The sequence below is a fragment of the Salmo salar genome, chromosome 11 (genome assembly GCF_965601325.2).
Source record: "Salmo salar chromosome 11, fSalSal1, whole genome shotgun sequence".
Classification (NCBI taxonomy): Eukaryota; Metazoa; Chordata; class Actinopteri; order Salmoniformes; family Salmonidae; genus Salmo; species Salmo salar.
In genome coordinates, this window is record NC_138301.1 from 22,471,304 (window position 1) to 22,492,304 (window position 21,001).

The 21,001-nt window shown below is 45.9% G+C and overlaps 1 protein-coding gene across 4 annotated transcripts in view; it reads left to right on the forward strand.

Annotated features, from left to right (window-relative positions):
• Window positions 1–21,001, forward strand: part of LOC106562248 (furin-1) — a 98,344-nt gene that overhangs the window by 55,606 nt on the left and 21,737 nt on the right. For all 4 annotated transcript variants that reach the window (XM_014127011.3, XM_014127008.3, XM_014127012.3 and 1 more), the window contains exons 4-7: window positions 4,532–4,627; window positions 7,524–7,652; window positions 7,845–7,921; window positions 19,637–19,725. In XM_014127011.3, coding sequence (XP_013982486.2) covers window positions 4,532–4,627; window positions 7,524–7,652; window positions 7,845–7,921; window positions 19,637–19,725 — 391 coding nt within the window. The remainder of the gene's footprint in view (window positions 1–4,531; window positions 4,628–7,523; window positions 7,653–7,844; window positions 7,922–19,636; window positions 19,726–21,001) is intronic.

Genomic DNA, 21,001 nt, shown 5'->3' on the forward strand with positions numbered 1-21,001 from the left:
ACTCCTCCCCTCACCACTCAACTGACGGGATTTCCTCTCTCGCCGCCGCTCCATTTCCTGTTGTTGAATTCCTTTTCTCCCAGAGCACCTCAGAGAAAGGGGAGCCTCCTCTGCTCAGGTCAGGTCAGCCCTGTGGCCCACAGCAGTCACACTGGGGAGATGGATCCCAAACAAAAGCAGCAATAAACCCTGCTCAAAGACCCTCACATTACTGTGGACTAAACGGCCAGGGACTCTGCCAAAACTCAGTCTGGCTGACAGACCCCGCTGATCGGGGAGCTAATGCCTGGGCTTGGCCCGGCTGCTCATTCACATCTAATGGTGATGCATTGCTCTAATATTGTGCTGCTGTTGTAAGACTATTGCTGTAGTGAAATTGTGTTAGTTAAGCCTAAACGATATACCCATAGAAATGCCATCAATCCAGCCATCAGTATTACCACAAGTTATTCCTGGTCAGGGAAAACCCCTGGACCTAATCATTTTACAATCCATACAGCTACCTTTACTACAGCAATGTAACACTACAGCCATGCTCTGCCATGGTAATAGTACTCTAGCTGTGGTTGTTGCTTTGGTGTGGGCCAAAGGTTGTATTTTGTTTGGTTGTGTTCATGTTTGTATATGGAGGGGAAGAGGGCAGGAAGGAAGGCACAGAGACCTGTGTGCTCAGTATCTGCTGGACAGCAGTGTTTAACCAAGCAGCCGGGGTCCTGTATGTGAATGGTCTGGAGCGAGGAGAAAAGCCGTCTCAGATAGCTGGCATCCGGACCCATTTATAATGGAGATCTTATCTGTTAACTGCTAGCTGGTTCTCTCTGTTCTGTTCCACCTCACTCGGTCTGTTTAAGAATTCCCGGAGACTCCCTCTCTGACTCGCTCCAATTTTTCCCTTTTCAAACATTTGCTTAATTATCTCTGTTTGCGATAGGGAAACTCTGGCAAAGGCCTTTAAGCGTAATGAACATTGGAAACGTCTGTCTGTCTTGACTGAGGATCGGATGGTAATCTGTTGTAAACTATAAACTCAGAGACAAAGTTAACTTCTCTTGTCTTATTGTGTTGATTTTAAATCCATCCATTCAAAATGTTTATTCACTCCCTGTCTCAAATGAAAAACACAAGCCTCATTAATGCTGTCTTCTGGGGGTGATCCATTAGGCTAATTTCAAAAGAGCAGTGCTATGGAAAGGATTGGTTGCGCCATGTGAGTTTTAGCCTTCCCATCCTCAAATCAAATGTTATTGGTCACATAGACATAGTTAGCAGATGTTAATGCGAGTGTAGCGAAATGCTTGTGCATCCTCTATGCAGTCAGGTGCTACTGATAACCCTGTGCATCTTAAGAGCGAGGATTTAGCTACTCTGGGATGCTCTCTTTCATGACTGACCTGTTTTGATCAATAACCTAAGAGATACTGACACCCCCCCCCCCCACCCCCCCCCGCTGCCGCTGTCTGAGCTTAGCAGACGCTTCATTAACAGTCTAGAACCTCCCCTGGTTGAACTGGATGGAGGTTTTCCATCTGGAGCATCAAGGTAACAAACTATCAACAGTTATTTCTGGTGGTACTGTGGTTGGCAGAGTTCATGAAAGCAGTGACAGGCTCCATTGGTCAAATGCAGACTGTAAACAGTGTTGCCCTGAGTTACCATTTAGACTGTTGATTTCATGGAAAGTGAGTTTCTCTCTAATGTGCTTTGTGTGTTCTCAGTACACACACCACATAGTGAGCCCAGTACCAGCAGCTAATCTGCATGCCTGACTGAGTGTGCTAGAGCTGTGATTAAGAGGTCTTGTAGCAGGCCTTGTTAATGCCTTGTTTGCAGGAGAACGAGTCCAGACTGTGGCATGGCACAATTACAGGGGTCCTCTCCCTCCCTCGTTTGGCCCTCTCACTCTCCGCATGGTTGACCTAGCCTCATTCTGTGGCCGCCAGTAAATCGCGGAGTAAGAGACTAACAGTAAGGGGAAAACCATGTTCCTTCTGGCCATGCAATATCACTGTTTCCTTTTTGAACGTTATTTTTGATGTCGCCTCAGTCGTCATTATTCTGTGGGGAGCTGGTGAGTGGAAAGCTGACTGGTGAGTGGAAAGCTGATGACTGGTGAGTGGAAAGCTGATGACTGGTGAGTGGAAAGCTGACTGGTGAGTGGAAAGCTGATGACTGGTGAGTGGAAAGCTGGTGACTGGTGAGTGGAAAGCTGATGACTGGTGAGTGGAAAGCTGATGACTGGTGAGTGGAAAGCTGATGACTGGTGAGTGGAAAGCTGATGACTGGTGAGTGGAAAGCTGGTGACTGGTGAGTGGAAAGCTGATGACTGGTGAGTGGAAAGCTGGTGACTGGTGAGTGGAAAGCTGGTGACTGGTGAGTGGAAAGCTGGTGACTGGTGAGTGGAAAGCTGATGACTGGTGAGTGGAAAGCTGATGACTGGTGAGTGGAAAGCTGGTGACTGGTGAGTGGGGAGCTGGTGACTGGTGAGTGGGGAGCTGGTGACTGGTGAGTGGGGAGCTGGTGAGTGGGGAGCTGGTGACTGGTGAGTGGAGAGCTGGTGACTGGTGAGTGGGGAGCTGGTGAGTGGAAAGTGTTGCTTCCTGATAGGAAGCCACATGGACTCATGGGTAATGGAGTGAAGTCGGATGGTACATCTCAGTAGTCTAACGTAGCTTCCTCATCTCCTTTCCATTACCTGCACTGACATTAAACTCGGACAGCAAATTCCTGGTAGGCATCCTGTCATTTGGCTTTCACCTACCTTAGCGTCAGTGCAGAGACGAGGAGACATGGAGGAGAAGCCTCTTGTATTGTGATGCCCCCATAGACTGACCTGGGAGAGTGGTTCAGCCTCCCTAAACCTCTTCTCCTATCCATGCCCCACTATTTCATCTGATATCCCCTGCTGTAGGACACAGACAAATCCCGCCTTGTTATCTATGTTTTCATATTGCTGCTGTGAGTACAGTAGCGCCCCACCCCCAGTCCCCCATTCTTCTTAATGTGTTGACCTTGTGAAGGGGCCACCCACTGTGGAAGCATCTGGTCCAGTGTGATTCTGTACAACTGCCAACCAGCAAGGGCCTTTCAACACTGATTCATGTAAACACATCCGATTTCTCCCCCCAATTTTTATTTTCTACTTCTGTACACCAATTATTGGTTGGAGGGCAGCGCATAAAGGTGTGTGTTGTGTCGGTAGTAACCTTGGTGTTATTGACACTTGTGGTTTGAGCTGTTGGCAGAGAGGGGGCTACTGTGGTTCCTGGTTGACCTTCATGCCTGCCTCTCTGTCCTTGCAGCAGTCTCGTCTCCCTGCTGCAGCTTCTCTTCCACACCCTTCTCTCCACTTCCCCCTCTGCCTGCGTCCCTTTCAGCCACTCCACTGTACGGGGAGACAGCAGCCCGTAGAGGGGGTGTCGTTGTGTGCAATCTGCCTCTGTCCACACTTTCTGCCGCACGCCGGATGGAACTCCCAGAGAAGAATCGCTCAAATCAAATCACATTTTATTGGTCGTTTACAGTTTCTAGCTCCAACAGCGCAGTAATACCTGGCAAAAATAATAAATAAAACACAATGAACACGTAATCCAGAAAAATCCCTCCCTGCTTACTGTTATTACCAAGGCTTTGTGTGGGGAGGCAGAGCACAGCGAGGAGGGAGACTGAGGACAAAGACTGGGTGTCGTTGTGTGTGTGTGTGTGTGTGTGTATATCCTCCTTTCTATGTTGTGTTTTTTTGGTTTGTGTGTCTGTCTGCGTTAATGTGATTTTTTTGTGTGTGTGTGGCCCCCTATCTGACCTCATCTAGCAGTTGTAATTAGTCTCAGCCTAGGCCGTCGTTAGGCTCGGTCTCTAATGAGGAGCTCCTGAAACACATGTTAGAACTGCTGTTGCCTTTATCTCTCTCTGCTGTCATCCTGCTCTGCTTGCTGAAACTAGATTTCTCTTTCATTCGGGGCAAACGGTGACCCTCATGTTCCCTCCTGCTCATCGTTATTCCTTATACCCTGTACTAATGGTCTTCCTCTGGTATATTGAGTGCCGTATTAGCACGGTTACTTCAGTAATGGCCCTCCTGGTTGAAATCCCTGTTACTAGTGGAGTAGTGGCATTCCCATCCGCATATTAGCATGGTGAGCGAGTCTACTTAAAGATGGAATCCGCAGTAGGGGAAACGGCGTCTCTGTCTGCCCCACGTTATTGTTATTGTTTTTGTTTTGATGACGAAGTGGATGTGAGGAGTGTCGCCCAATGTGGTCCAAAAATTGCAGTACACATTGCTGCTTCTCACTAGTACAATGTCTAATGAAGAAAAAAATAACAGTTTGCAATAACTTGTTGTAGTTTTGCGAACGAATGTGGTCGTTTCACCATTAAGGATTCCAGCTTTAATGGAGTACCCAAGCTGAATGTAATCACGTCTCTCTGTTTGATGTCACTTTAATGGAGTACCCAAGCTGAATGTAATCACGTCTCTCTGTTTGATGCCATGACTGATGCCTCTCTCTCCGTGTGTGTGTGTGTTCCTCAGGTGACATGGGCAGAACAGCAGGTGGTGAAGAGTAGGAAGAAGAGAGACATCTACACAGAGCCCTCAGACCCCAAGTTTACCCAGCAGTGGTACCTGGTGAGTAGACCAAGTCTGGCTGACGTTTAACAGTCTTTATCGCTTTATTATCTCTCAATAGGAAAAATATGAGGAAGAATGTGTCTCAAATGCGTAGGGAGAGAAATCAATACCCACTCTCAGCGCTTCATTGCTGTCATAAATAAGCCACAATGGCTTCCTCAGTGTATGGACTGACATTTCAGAAACATCCTCTCGGACAACTTCAGACTACTGCCCATCACTGAAGCCACGGTGTTGTCAGGAGACACAGTTCAAACCTCTTCTCAGTTGATCAGTAATTCCTCCTGCTCTATAGAGCCAGTCTCTTTATTAAAAGGGAAATGACATAAGAGCCCATACAGTGGCACAGCAGTGCCCAGCGCTCTGTTTGATCGCTCTGCCCGTTCTCAATAACTCAGTGGATAGTTCCCTGTTGGCTGAGTAAAAAAATAAACTTTGCTCTATTCAATAGACTGTATTAATACATGGCGGCTCTTTGTCTGAAGGAGTGGATGCGATTAAGCGTCTTGGTTGATGCAGAATGGACTGCTTAATGACCATGGTCTTTTAGGAGTCCATTATCAGAACGACATACACATTTGGGTTTCCAGTCTTAAATTGAATTCATCTATTTATTTTATTCCCCAGACAATGGCACAGTCCCCGAACGAGGCAGTGAATACAAATAAAGGACTGAAAGTAAACCAGTCTCAGTTATTGACTGTATGCATCATCTTAAATGCAAAGTGATGCACTTTGACTTAGAGAAGGTTACACAGTCTGATCCAGTGGTCCGTGAACGAAACGGTGAGATAAACAAGTTGTGATTTCTCTTCACTTTGCTCCACCTTTAATTAGTCTCGAAGAAGGTTCAAGGCAATATAAAAGAGTTGATTGTAATTCTCAACAAACAAACATTCCTCGCTTATTCTACAACACGCTCACGCTGGAGCTGAAGCAAATCCAATTTCGCCCCATGTCCCCGAGCTGTTGTTGGGGGGGGGGGCGGCTGACTTCACCAGTGTGACTAGCTACATTTAATTCCCCTCCGGTGTTCACAGCTCTGTCGCACACAGCTCTGTCGCACACAGCTCGCTAGCGAACTCTCCAGGCACACTGATTTGACTTAAGCAGTTTACTATCACACTACAGAGGGAGGCAGGGAACCCGGGGCCCTGCGATGGAGAAGTATGGAGAGGTACAGCTGGTGCTGCTTGTGGTTAGTGGGTTTAGTAAGGCTACTGTGGAGTGAGGTATGAGGAGTAGAGAGTATGCAATGAGATGGTTGTGAGGGTGTAAGGAGTGTAAAAAGGGTATTTAGTTTTAGTGGGAGCATGTAGCTGTAGCAAAGGTATAATGTTGTGGTGTTTATAAGGGTGTAGTGTGCATGTAACAAGGGTGCAGTCAGGCAAAGCAGTGTTCTAGATGGGGTGCTGTTGTATGAGCATCTGAGAGCCGAGTCTGGGAGCCGAGTCTGGGAGCCGAGTCTGGGAGCCGAGTCTCAGCCCAGGTGGTTCTCGGTGGCAGATAGGATCTATGTCATCAGTTTACACTGTCTCTCTATGATAAGGACTTGGATAGACTCTGCTGCTACTTCCTCTGCTTATTCTTATGTATGACCTCAGCTCATATCACTGGTCTGTCCCTCATGGATAAAAAAAATGCTCAAGGCACAGTGTGAGATTTCGAAGGCAGGAAAGTTTGTTCATGTGCCAATATTTAATGCAGTAAGAATGGTCAATTTAGGTATAGGAAAAATACAGAAATACCAATGTCCAAGACCATTACAAGAACCTGGAGAATTTTCAGGGTAATTTCCAGATTTGAGCAGGATTTTCTGAGTGAGACGACACTGAGGGGGTTTGGTATCCGACACTGAGGGGGTTTGGTATCCGACACTGAGGGGGTTTGGTATCCGACACTGAGGGGGTTTGGTATCCGACACTGAGGGGGTTTGGTATCCGACACTGAGGGGGTTTGGTATCCGACACTGAGGGGGTTTGGTATCCGACACTGAGGGGGTTTGGTATCCGACACTGAGGGGGTTTGGTATCCGACACTGAGGGGGTTTGGTATCCGACACTGAGGGGGTTTGGTATCCGACACTGAGGGGGTTTGGTATCCGACACTGAGGGGGTTTGGTATCCGACACTGAAGGCCTTGGATGAGAGGAAAATAGTAGGACAGTTTTCAGACAAATTACATTAAATTGCGGCAGCATTCTAGAGAAATGGCTGTGAACTGCAAGGCATCAAACATGGTATTTGACCAAAGGTCAAGTATGATGTGGAGAGAATACCAAAAGGCTTGTGTAGAAGTCTCTGTACCATTACCCTGCTAGCTGGTTGTCCACTAACAGAGACCCTCGGGGTGGCTCTGATGAGAGATGTATGCTGGGTCTGGTCTGGGACTGATGCTACATGCTGAGTGACGAGTCTGTCTGCCTGTCTGTCTGTCTGTCTTTGTCTGCCTAGCACCACAGGATGTTGTAAGCCTGTCTAGTGCCACAGGATGCCGTCTGCCTCCCGTGGGGATTTAGTCATATTCTGTTATGATTGATGTCTAATGCAGTCTGACACATTTCTCATGGGACACACCACCCAAACACTCATCTATATATTTCTGTTTGGAGACGATCGCGGTATATTTTTTTCATTTCATATAAACAATTATAAACTGGGTGGTTCGAGCCCTGAATGATTGGCTAACAGCCGTGGTATCAAAACATGTATTTTTACTGCTCTAATTACGTTAGTAACAAGTTTATAATAGCAATAAGCTACCTCAGAGATTTGTAATATATTGCTTAATTTGATGATGCGAAGATATGTTTGATCATTTTTGTCATCTAACATGTGTCTTGTAATGGATCTTTAGACTCCATTGACTGTTCTTGGTGTTTTCTACTCCACAGTACAATGCTAATCATCGTGACCTGAATGCTAAAGGTGCATGGGAGCTGGGCTACACTGGGAAGGGAGTGGTGGTGTCCATCCTGGACGATGGTATAGAGAAGAACCACCCAGACCTTATATCAAACTATGTGAGTATCACCGTCATATTACTCCTAGCTTCAAGGCTGGGGCTGCTGCATCTCAATAGTTTAAGGTGGCTTCCTTTCCATGATCCATGTTGATGAGGAGAGGAGGCCATTTTGGACTATTGGTATTCACCCCTAGACTTTTACTCCTCTTATCATAGATGAGTGATTCTGATTGTCTCTGTCTGCCTGTAGGACCCAGACGCCAGCTATGATGTGAATGACGGAGATCCAGACCCTCAGCCACGATACACACAACTCAACGACAACCGGTAAGACCCTGATTTTAAAAAGACACTGTTTCAGTGACAGCAGAATTTCATCTCCCCGTGCCTAACTGGATTCTTTATACAGATCTACCATTGACGTCAATGCATGATTTAACATGGAAATACGAGTCACGTCGTGTGCCCATGCCACATTATGATTCAGTTCTGAGAGAAGAGATGTGTAGGATGGTTCTTATATTAGGCAATACTTAACGCAACACACAGGAAACGTCATGCCTCGACATGAATAGGTTGTTTCATTGTGGTGTCCTCCATAAAAATACTGTCATTTCTCATGCAGTCAGCTGGGTGTGTGGTTCTATTGGAGAGAGGAAGGGAGCTGGAATAGCTGGGGGGTAATGGAGTGAGTTATGGGCACCGTCACTCTGGCTTGGGTCCAGGTCTGTCAGCTGTTAGAGCAGAGCTTCTCTGAGTGAAAAGAGAAAGGGAAATGCACTCAATGAATGTGTTGAATGTGACAGTTGAGATATTTTAATAAACCGGGAGACAGATTGAAGTAGTAGACTCTTAGAGGGTCGGAGAACATCTCAATGGGTTTTGGGTCTCCCCCCCAATTGAGAGCAAACGCATGTGCTTTAGAGTCTTAAATCACCCAGCTGCTACCAGGGCATTTCTGTGGCCTAGTTAAGTGGAGTCAATCTCCTGGGATTAAGTGAATTTGAAGAAAGCAGCTTTACTGCAGTGGCCTGAGCAGATGGCATTAAGACTTGTTTACTACTGCCCCCGATGTCTTCTCTGCTGCCCCCGATGTCTTCTCTGCTGCCCTGAATTGATTGAATTAATTTCATCAGTGTTAACGAACACATCAAATCTCCTGGCTCTGGAAAGGCCTGCTCCTCTCATTCAACTCCCCTGCATGCTTCCCCTTTCTGACTTAAATTTGTGATTTTCCGTAATCTGCTGTTTTCGGGCTGCTAGCCAAATCCCCTTTTTTTTATCTTGAAGCTAACCATGCTTGGTGATGACAGGCAAAGAGGGTTATAGTTAGACGCTGGTGGAAATCAAAGGTCTCCAACTGAGACTGCATGGGTCTGGAGCAGGCACTGTCCACATGGAGGCCAGACTGGTGTAAGGAGAGATGGAGATGGCCTTAAGTAAAACGACAGTGCATATATTACTTCCTACACTAGTGTGTATAGCCATGGATCTTGAGCCTCCTGCTGTCAAGGCGAGAAAGTGAAACGGTGGAGTAAGAGCTAACGCCAATGGAGCTCTGCCACTTACCACACACACACACACACATACACACAGAGCCATCCATTATAATTCCCCCAGCATACACACAGAGCCATACGTTATGATTCCCCCAGCATACACACAGAGCCATACGTTATGATTCCCCCAGCATACACAGAGCCATACGTTATGATTCCCCCAGCATACACACAGAGCCATACGTTATGATTCCCCCAGCATGCACACAGAGCCATCCATTATGATTCCCCCCAGCATACACACAGAGCCATACATTATGATTCCCCCAGCATACACACAGAGCCATACATTATGATTCCCCCCAGCATACACACAGAGCCATACGTTATGATTCCCCCAGCATAAACACAGAGCCATACGTTATGATTCCCCCAGCATGCACACAGAGCCATCCATTATGATTCCCCCAGCATACACAGAGCCATCCATTATGATTCCCCCAGCATACACACAGCCATCCATTATGATTCCCCCCAGCATACACACAGAGCCATACATTATGATTCCCCCCAGCATACACACAGAGCCATACATTATGATTCCCCCCAGCATACACACAGAGCCATACATTATGATTCCCCCCAGCATACACACAGAGCCATACATTATGATTCCCCCCAGCATACACACAGAGCCATACATTATGATTCCCCCCAGCATACACACAGAGCCATACATTATGATTCCCCCCAGCATACACACAGAGCCATACATTATGATTCCCCCCAGCATACACACAGAGCCATACATTATGATTCCCCCCAGCATACACACAGAGCCATACATTATGATTCCCCCCAGCATACACACAGCCAACAGACAGTTGATTCCCCTGTCCCCCACACACAGTGCAGTAAATGCCTTTGGACTGAGAATCCTCCTGGCTTGTACTCTCCTCCCTGCCTAGCTCACCCCATCCCTTATCTCCAGCCGCCCAGCTCTGCCTCGCTTCCCCGTGGCAGGACTGAGGTGTGTGTAACTGCGTGGGGTTGGTGTAGGCGTGTGTAAACACCCTGTGGGCAGGCTGGAGCTCTGTAAGGCTGTGTAAGGGTCTGTTCCCTGCAGAAAGCCCAGCTCTGTTCACCTCCATAAAGCTCCCTTTCTTCCCCTGCGTGAGGAACACTCCTCTGCAGCAATGTGGCCATTCAGTCCCGTGTTTGTCCAAGTCAACATGTGATCTGGCCCTGTGGCTCTGCAGCCATACTGTCTTAGACCAGGATGCTCAGTCTCTCTAGGGGACTCTGCTGCGAGCTAAAATTGGAATTGAGGGGGTTTTCTTTTTATGTATTGAATGTTTCCCAAAATGCCCATCCTCAGCTGGGAGTGGCAGGCTTTAAAGCTAGGTCTAGCGCAGGATAATTTCTATAAGATTTGAACTGAGGTTCTCTTGTTATTGATTTTGCCAATGGAGGCTTTTCTGTTATTTGAGGTATTTTGGTAAAGCAGTGGGAAGTAGACTTGAGATTATTTTTTTTACATCCTGGAGGAAGTTGATTTTATCACGCGGTGCTGTAACTGCTGTACTATGGCTGATATCACGTTATTCATATTTTTAATTAAAAAGAGCCAGGGAGTTTGACTCGTGCATTACATTAAATTGGCTTGCTGCAAGATACCATCAAGGACAAGAAACTTAGATTAACTGTACTGTAGTTGTACACACATAGTAATGTAGCTGTATATTGGGTGAACATTGTGGGGATATTGCTGGTAGCAGTAAGTGCAGGTGATCATCATCTGATCACCTTTTCTCAGGCCTCCAGGGTGCCAGCGCTCTGTGTCTGTTAGTGCAAGACTGAAAGACCTCTTGCTTTGTAACAGGAGGCATGTGTGTTTGTGTGTAGTCTTTGCTTTCAGTTTCCGCTGTATCACTGTCACATGTCAGGTTGTGTGCTCACGGCTTGAACTGTCTAGTACACACACATGTTTGTGTCTGTGCCAAGGCTGCAGGGGCCAAGGAAAATAGTTCAATTGATGTTATATAAGGTTGCATTCTGACTTATCAAATATTGCTATCAGTTAGAGGAGGAGAATGCTTGTTCTTCATTACAGCCCATCCTTCCTTTGGAACGTTAAATCCCTCTTCCTAATGTGACCGGTCGTCAGTGTTGGGAGGAAGGCTCTTTATCAGGAGCACTCCACAGAACAACCCAGGTTGATTCATTTTACAGCGTCTCAGATTAGTTACACAAGATGTTTGCTTTGTATTCCCCCTCTGCCTCTGTTCCATAAACACTGAGAGACCTTTTGTCCTGTAGGTCAACTCATTAGTCAGCTGATTAAGTAGGAGCGGGGCCAGAGCAGTTGTCCAGATTTACCTCGGGGCAGGCAGGCAGGCTAATGATCAGCTGGGGCCACTGGCCCAGCCTCAGAGAACACAAATGATTTTCTTCTCAGTAATTAATTCATGTTAGGAAAAACAGCGAGTGGAAGGAGCACCTTGTCAAGCTATCAATAGCCCAATATGGCATCTGAGAGAGAAGAGCTCTCACACAAAGACAGTCTACGGCCCAGGCTCAAATGGAACCCTATTCTCTATGTAGTGCACTGCTTTTGGCACCATTAAAAACTAGTGCACTATGGGTAATAGGGTGTCATTTTGGATTTTGAACCAGGACTTCTGTGGACTGGATGGTATTTTACAGCTTCCAATTGGACCTGCCTTAGGAAGTTTCATCATAATAGGTCTAACTTCATGTATGACCTGAAAGGACGTAATGGCTGTTAGCACTGTGCTTCTGCTCTGTAGGAAACTTTAAGTTCCACCTGTAGTTTTTCCCACATAAAAATATTTGTCTCGCTAATCTCTTTTCTTATGGTTCCGTTTGAAATATTGTGTCTTTATGGAAGTTCCACCTGTGGTTTCCCCTCGTATAAACATTTATTGTGCTAATGTTAAGACCTTTCAGGAGGCAGCTGGTTGCCATGGGGATGTGAGCACCAAATTGGCTGCATCATCCCGAAAGTTCATCAAACTGTAGCCTTATGGTTTCAGCACAACAGTATGGGAGCCATGTTCTTTCAAAACTGATAACTATGAAATATGAGTTCCAGCTAAGGAGAAAGACAAATCAGCATTCTCACAGCACAATGATGTTGTTTTAGCTTACCATGGAAATCAGCTTTCTTGTTTTATTTTAATATGCCCTTCGGTTAAGTTAGTCCAAACTTCTGGGAGGTTTGTCTCGTTCCTCTCCTAGTTTATCATTCCAACACCGTCTACAGTATCCTATCCTCAGTTTACCTTTATGTATTACTTTCTGGCCAGTTCAGTTGAAAACTGGCTTTGTCAGTGGTGTTAAGACTAGCGATGGAGATGGACGTGTCTCTGCTCCAGTAGTTCTGGTCAGGCTGACTTGCAGCTCCTCAGGTACCAGCCTCATTTCCTGCTCAACTGCAGCCCAGATGAAGGAAGGATGGAGTTGCCCATTCATACTGAGCTTAAGCTTCATTTTCCCCCTACGGGTGAGGTTTTGGGCATGGTAAGCTCATCCTAGATCCGTGCCTAATGGTAAACTCTGCCAGGAGGAACGGCCAGCTAGTGGTCTGACGGAGATGGATTATTTGACCTACTGCAGTTGTCAATTAAAGCAAGGACAAAGACAATTGACCCAACGTCATTACATAAGAGTAGAATTAGCACTTGGTCTAATTCATTGTCAGTTTTGAGTTCTAGCCTAGGATTGGGGGAGCTGATCCAAGATTTGTGCCTATCTTCCAGACTACAGTAGAGCAATTACTCAGAGTTAGTCTAATGTTTCAACGTGACTTTTGTGAGGTATTACCCTATGGGTGTACCGGAGTGCCTGGACACTGCCTGTCTGCTTTCAGTTGAGTCAGTGTTTAAGAATCTTTGAGTAGAAGGTGTTTCCTCCACACAGTGATGTGATGCAAGTAGGGCTGTCTGTTCTTTGAATGAATGCTAATCTAATGGTTAGCTTTGGGCTGGCAGCCAGCTGTAGCTGTGTGTAAGTCTGAGTCTTCTCTCCAGACATGTGTGTCTGTAATCAGATATTGCCTGTTGTGTTCAACTCATTGACATGGCTTTTTGTTGCTCTTATCCCTCTAGATAAATATCACCGTTGTGTAGAGACTGCAGAGCATTGTTACACAATTAGTCAAAGATTCAGAGGATATTATTAATGCTGTGAATAGAGTTTTGGCTCCCGCCCCTCCTTGAAACCCTAAGGATCGGAATCCCGTTCTGCGCATTTGTTATTTTACGCGCGCAGTTTTCTATGTTGCTGCTGCTCACACTCCCTTCACATTTCTCTCTTTTACTCATCCTCTTCTGAACCATGGTGATAGCCTCTGCCTCATAGTTCTGAACAGCTGAAATAAAAGCCCTGCAGCGATTTGAACGAACATTCAAGGCCATTAGGAAGGCTACAACCTTCTGTCTGTTGTAACGAATATTACAGTTCCACAAGCAGGACGCAGTCCCTACACATTGCATTGGAGCAAAAACAATTAGCATTTTGTGTGATGTAGGCTAATCTTTGTAGTTGCTGCCATATTGTAGCCACAAGCCAGAGTTGCTGAAAAAGAACACTACTTCTTTGACTGCCTGTCCGCCTCCTGCTTAGCCGATGTTTGCAATGATGACGAAACAGGAACATTAAAATCGCTAATTCGACTGCGTGTCTGTCTTGTGTTTGATATGCTGCCTAAATGGCGACATGTAACTCCCCACTTGTTGATTGCTTTTTGCCCCAATGCAAAACTCAAGTTTGTACGAACATGTTGATCATTTCTTTTTTTGTACAATGCAAATAGCTACATGTAGCCTAACTCCCCGACTGAAAACAGAGCATGAAATCACTCTTATGCTTAATAACCTACTGAGGCATGGAATGCAGTAGTTGGAACATGTCCTTTGTGTACCACATGAAGTTTGTTGGCTACACCAGACAAAGGCGTTCACCGCTGATCAAGGAGATGGAAGCGGCAGTAGAGCACTGAGCAGCAGCTAGGAAGGCAGCGGAGTGGGCGGCAGCTAGGAAGGCAGCGGAGTGGGCGGCAGCTAGGAAGGCAGCGGAGTGGGCGGCAGCTAGGAAGGCAGCGGAGTGGGCGGCAGCTAGGAAGGCAGCGGAGTGGGCGGCAGCTAGGAAGGCAGCGGAGTGGGCGGCAGCGGAGTGGGCGGCAGCTAGGAAGGCAGCGGAGTGGGCGGCAGCTACCTTTTAAAAAAATCCAGCACATAAGCAGAGATCTTTAGCCACAGAAAATCGGGTTTCCAGAAAATCCAGAACCGCTGCCACTATTTTTAACCTCAAATATGAGACCATCTCGTGTGTGTGTGTGACTCAGACAGAGATTATAAACATTGTTATTCAACATGCCTGTAACAGATGGTCCAGGGATTGGATCAGAGCTGATCTCATTACAAACAGTAACCGTAAAACTGAAGGGAACTATAATCTGTTACTGATGATACACCTCCTCTCTACATACTGTAGTTTATCATCCCAGCACGGTGTGATTCAGAGTCTTTGTGTTGAACGTGAGTGTCAGTGTATTCTTTCATGAAATATAAGATGGAGGCCGACCCACTCACATGAGTCAGTGTCTGATCCCAGGCAAGTACATTTAGTTCATCTATATTATATAGCATTGATGGTTGTTTTATGGAAGGTGTTTTTAACTGCACACTTTACAGCAGTAATATAAAGTAGTTAAACTTTCTGTCCTCTGGTCTGTGACTGATGGTAAGTGAGTCTGCCAGTGTGTCAGATCAGTCCAGACTGTGTGTCAGGGGTATATTAAGGCTCTGTGATGTTAATTTATCTCACTGTGACTTGATGATGAATGATGCCCTCCTCCCCTGTGTGAGTGAGAGACGTCACTTTGTTCTGCCAGAGTGGAGCTCAGTGTGTTTTGATAGGCCAATTCATCTGAGCCCCCTCATATAGCCTACACCAGAACTTTGCTCAGTAACAACCTTTGTAACCACACCACAAGGTTGGGTTCAATCCCATGTCAATGCCAGGCTGAGGAAATGCAGGAAATCGAATCAATTGAAATTCAATTTTGCGGCAGGTAGCCTAGTGGTTATGAGCATTGGGCTAGTAACCGAAAGGTCACTGGTTTGAATCCCGAGCTGGCTAGGTGAAACATCTGTCAATGTGTCCTTGAGCAAGGCCCTTAACCCTACTTGCTCCTGTAAATCGCTCTGGATAAGAGTATCTGCTAAATGACTAAAATGTCAAATGTAAACTGATCATTGTCATAGAAAATCTTGGGAATGTTCTGTTTGTTTGTGTGCTTCCATTGCATCAGGAAATTAGTTGGAAGTGACCTTGACTCTGGCCAACTGGTTGAACCCCCAGTGGTTATTTGGCTGTAAGCCTGAAACATAATATTATGTCAAGACAATCATCCAAAACACACAATCAAATTTGAAGTTTTGTAATGGCCTAGTCAAAGTACAGACCTAATCCCAATTGAGATGTGACAGGACTTGAAACAAGCAGGTCATGCTTGAAAACCCATAGATGACGCTGAGTTAAAGTAGTTCTGCATGCAAGTGTATGCCTAAATTCCTCTACAGCGACGTGAGAGACTGATCAACGACTACAGGAAGCATTTGGTTGCAGCGGTGGCACAACCAGTTAGAGTGTAAGGGGGCAATTACATCGGAGCATGGACTCGACAAGGTATCGAAAGCTTTCTACAGCAATGCTGCCCCATGTTGACACTGCTTCCCACAATTGTGTCAAGTTGGCTGGATGTCCTTTGGGTGGTGGACCATTCTTGATACACACAGGAAACTGTTGTGTGAAAAACCCAGCAGTTTTGCAGTTCTTGACACAAACCGGTATGCCTGGCACCTACTGCCATAACCCATTCAAAGGCACTTAAATATTTTGTCTTGCCCATTCACCCTCTGAATGGCACACATACACAATCCATGTCTCAATTGTCTCATGGCTTAACAATCTTTCTTTAAAACCTCCCAAGGATAGGCGTCCCGCCAGCGGGACAACTTTCGGTGAAACTGGAGGGCGCGCAATTCAAATAAATAATCATAAAAATTATGGATAGTAAACATTTAGGAACATGAGTGTCTTATATCGGTTAAAAGCTTAAATTCTTGTTAATCTAACTGCACTGTCCGTTTTACAATAGACTTTACAGCGAAAGCATGCCATGCGATTGTTTGAGGACGGCGCCCCACATCAAAATATTTTTCCACCAGCACAGGTTTCATAAATTCACAAATGGCGATTTAAATATTCACCTACTTTTTAAAAATCTCTCTGATTTGTCATCCAATGGGTCCCAGCTACAACATGTAGTGTTGTTTTGTTAGATAAAATCCTTCTTTATATCCCAAAAAGTCTGTTTAGTTGGCGCCATTGATTTGAGTAATCCACTCGTTCAACATGCAGAGAAAGGAATCCAAGAAGCTACTGCTAAACTTTGTTAAAACGAGTGAAAATACATTTCTATTTAATCCTCATATACCCTAAAATGTAATTAAACTGTAATATTTCATAAGGAAAGAAGTATGTTCAATAGGAAAACGATATTAGCAGGTGCGCGTCCTCTTCGTCGCGCGCATAGTCTGATTTCCAAGTCTGTATCCCAGTACTGAAACTCATAATTCTTCCTCGTTTAGGAAGAAACAAGCCTGAAACCTTGAACAAAGACTACTGACATCCAGTGGAAGCCATAGGAATTGCGTACTGGGAGCTAGATTACATTTTTTCCCTATACGTTCTATTGGAAGAGCATGGGCTCTCCCCCCCCCCCCCCCCCCAAAATATCTGCTTGGTTTTTCTTTGTATTCTCTCCTACCATATCTATTGTGTTATCGTCTCCTACATTATTTTAACATTTCTACAAACTTCAGAGTTTTCTTTCCAATGGTACTAATTATATGCATATCCTGGCTTCAGGGCCTGAGCAACAGGCAGTTTACTTTGGGCACGTCAGTCAGGCGGAAATGGGGAAAAATGTACCTTAGCCTGAATTAACCTGTCTCCACTTCATCTACACTGATTGAAGTGGATTTAACATGTTTCATTAATAAGGCATCATAGCTTTCAGCTGAATTCACCTGGTCAGTCTGTCAGTGTTCATTCCTCCATTAAAGAAGACTTCACAAACCATTTCTTCAGCAGTTCCAGCACCTCCAAAAGCCCACTTTCACCCTAGACCAGACTGGATGACCGCAGCATGTTTGCTTTGTTCCCTCTCCATTGGCGCAGCAACCCACAGTCTGTAAAGGCCCACTCACTCGGAGGATGTGATTGACTGGGCTGCTGACCCAACCAGTTATGTCTTTCACATTCTCTGAATGAGGAGGCCAGATAAGCACATTGTGTGGCTCTGAGATGGACTGCTGCTGTGCTGCGTTGCTGGCCAGTCGACACGCCACCATTGTGTGATTCCTGGCCCTAAGATGTCTTGCAACACGAGTGACACCAAATGGTCTCGCCTGGATCATTTTCAACCTTTTTAGATATGTTCATACGCCTTTAGTGGTGCAAATGGATCAAAATGCACTTGTCTCGTGGAGAGAACATTTTGCATCAAAAGGATAGCATGTCTTAGATTCTGGAAGGTGCTCAGATTGGGATATTTTCCGTGTCCTTTGATTTTACACTAGCAACATCACATGCCAGAAGAACGTGTCAGGTCTAGGTGGATATGTATTTGTCAGAGGCAGATATGACTGGGCTCAAGACAGACTGGTGTTATAAGCTTGGGCTTGCCCTACATCCTTTCAGACATCTGAGCTGTGCCTTATCTGCTGCATCGCTGGCCTGCTTTCCTACCACTACAAAGGGATGGATCACTTACAAACATTGCCTGGACAGACTAACATACCTGCCCTGGTATGAAAGTGGAGATTAAGTTCATTGCCAATCTTCCATTGTCAGTTCACACTGATAGCGGTGTACTAGCTGCCAGCCTACATGTGTGTTTGTGTGTGTGTGTGAGTGAGAGAGTCATTCTTTAGGTGTAATCTTCAAATTTTCTTTAAATTACTTCTACACATTCTACCCTTCACTATTCAAGCATGTCGTTAAAAGGCCCTCTGGTCCTGCAGTTAATCCAGGTTCCATGACACTTGTTAGCACTCAGGGGTAACTCTGACATTAATCTTTGACTCGCAGCTCATAGCTGTGTCTAAAGAGATCTCAGATGGATTGGTTGATCCACTGCCACAGTGCAGCGTTCTCTGATCCTCTTGTTTAACGGGGCCTGGTCTCCTCCCTGTGGGTTTAATGAAGGGAATACATTAGCCTAGCCTATCGCCCATCAGTCAGGCCTGGATAAATGAGGTTAAAGTGTTGCGGAGGTTGTTTGAGTACAGCTGACCCCCCAGAATTAAATGGCAGTTACTAGACGTCCCACAGGTACTGGAGGCATTAAGTCCCTTTCATATTCTTTAATTGCTCATCGAGGGCCATGGCTAACAGCTTGCATATGCTGCTGCTTTCATAGAGCTCTGGTGGCTCAGTCTCAGTGCTCCATAGAGCCACATGCTGAGACCACATGCAAGTTATCAATGGAGGATGTCAGTCTCTTTCAGCCCACTGGGGTATTTCCCCTGGGCTATGATAGAACACCATAGTACTGGTTTATTTACTCACCCTGAATGGGAGCCTGCTGGCTGGGCTGTGTTCCTGGGCAGTGGAGCTGCTCTCTGCTGATCTTGCGTATCCTACCCCTGGCATTATCCGCTCCCACTGATTGTCCTGGGGAGCTGGTGGTTTGGAGGACGTTTAGTGTCCGTGTCCATCCGGTGGAGCAGAGCAAGCGGAGGAATGAACCTGACTGGAATGTGGTGGTCCACATTCTCCACCGATCCCCTGCAGCGCTGAGAGGGAGAGATCAAACCGGAGAGGCACAGACCCAATGAAAAGCCCTTTTGTGGAAATGGCAAATCTAATTTGTTTCCCCCACCGTAAGATGGTAGCATGTCAGCTCATTTTGCCTTTCCTTGTTGCCGGCAGGCCCCGCGGCCCCAGACTCAAGGTCAGGCCTGCTGGAAGGGAACAGTCTAGTGTTTCATGACCCTTGCTCACTGACTGACTGACTGACTGACTGACTGACTGACTGACTGACTGACTGTTTTCCTCTTGGCTACAGCTGAGAGGCAGCCAGAGCCAAGGACTTGTCTACATGAGTTTGTTTTTTGTCGATGGCCATCTCAGACCACAGTATCGCAGGGAGTGCATTCCTACACAACCTCCTGAATCTGTTAATTTACTCTCTCCAAGAGCTCCATTCATAGATAATGCACACTGCCTGGAGACAATTATGTAGTTTGTAGCTAATGTACACTGTGTTTATATGGATAAATCACATCAAGATGAGGACTTATATTCTCTCCTTCCCCCCCGTTCTCTCCATCCCCATGTTCTCTCTCTCTCGTTCATTCGCTCTCTCTCGTTCTTTGTCTTTCTTTCTCGGTGTCTGTCTCTTTCCCTCCCTCCCTCCCTCCCTCTCTCCGCCTCCTTCTCCCTCCAGGCATGGGACTCGTTGTGCTGGCGAGGTGGCAGCGATGGCCAACAATGGGATCTGTGGAGTCGGGGTGGCCTACAATGCCAAGATTGGAGGTACAGTACCGTAGAACAGAGGGTGATTGATTGTCATCTCTCTCTGTTTCTCCTCCATTTTATCTTTCAATTATTCATGTTTTCTGACTGCTATGACAGCTGAAATACGCATGTGTGCTGCCTCCGTACTATTCTGAGCTCAGTTTGAGCAGGAGTTGCTCAAGGGTAACTCTTCCTCCTCCACTTCTCGCCCGAGATGACAGTGAGGCTCACATTAGGTGTGTGTGATAATCGGTGTGCAGCGTGGCTCCTCTGAGCCCATGCCTCAGTGTAAGCGTGTGTAATCCCTTTAATTAGAGCCATCTCTTTTATCCAGTCAGTTCATGCTCATCTCATTACCCCTCTGCATGTTTTATCTCTCCATGCCGCTGCAAGTTTCCAGCTGTCACAGCCCGGCAAAATCCAACTCATAGTTTTAGTCCTTATTGGTCACATCCAATATCTGCCTGCCGCCTCTTCTCTACTGTCAGGAGTAGTACCGCCTCATTTAAACCATGAACATACATACAAGTCTTATTCGGTTAGTCGAAAAAGAAAGTCTAACAACAGAAGTTTAACAACAGTGTATGCCTCCTGCATTCAGCCTCTTCAGCACGGCTACTTCCTTTATAAAGGTAGACTCCACACTGGGCAGTGATTAACAGTGTCTGCCTTGGAACCTGCGTGTTAATGAGATGGTTAATGAGCAGCAACTTCTGCTCACCTTCCCTACTCAGAGGACAGAAACTTTCTGACCAACCACAGTCCTTCCAAGACTGCAGCAAGGGTGCCCTGTCAGGCGTAAAGGAGAGTGAAGCAGAGGAACAGCAGGGTGTGTGTGTGTGTGTGTGTGACCTACCCGCAGGCTTGGCCCAGTCTGGCAGCTGCCTGTTAATAAGTGAGTAGAAATACCCACTGCTAGAAATAAATATTTGTTTTATTTTTTTATTTCACCTTTATTTCACCAGCTAGGCTAGTTGAGAACAAGTTCTCATTTACAACTGCAACCTGGCCAAGATAAAGCATAGCAGTGTAACACAAACAACAACACAGTTACACATGGAATAAACAAACATACAGTAGGAAAAAGTATATTTACAGTGTGTGCAAATGAGGTAGGATAACGGAGGTAAGGCAATAAATAGACCATAGTGGCGAAATAATTACAATACAGCATTTAAACACTGGATAGATAGATGAGTGTACAAGTGGAGATACTGGGGTGCAAAGGAGCAAAATAAATAACAATATGGTGATGAGGTAGTTGGATGGGCTATTTTACAGATTGCTTATGTGA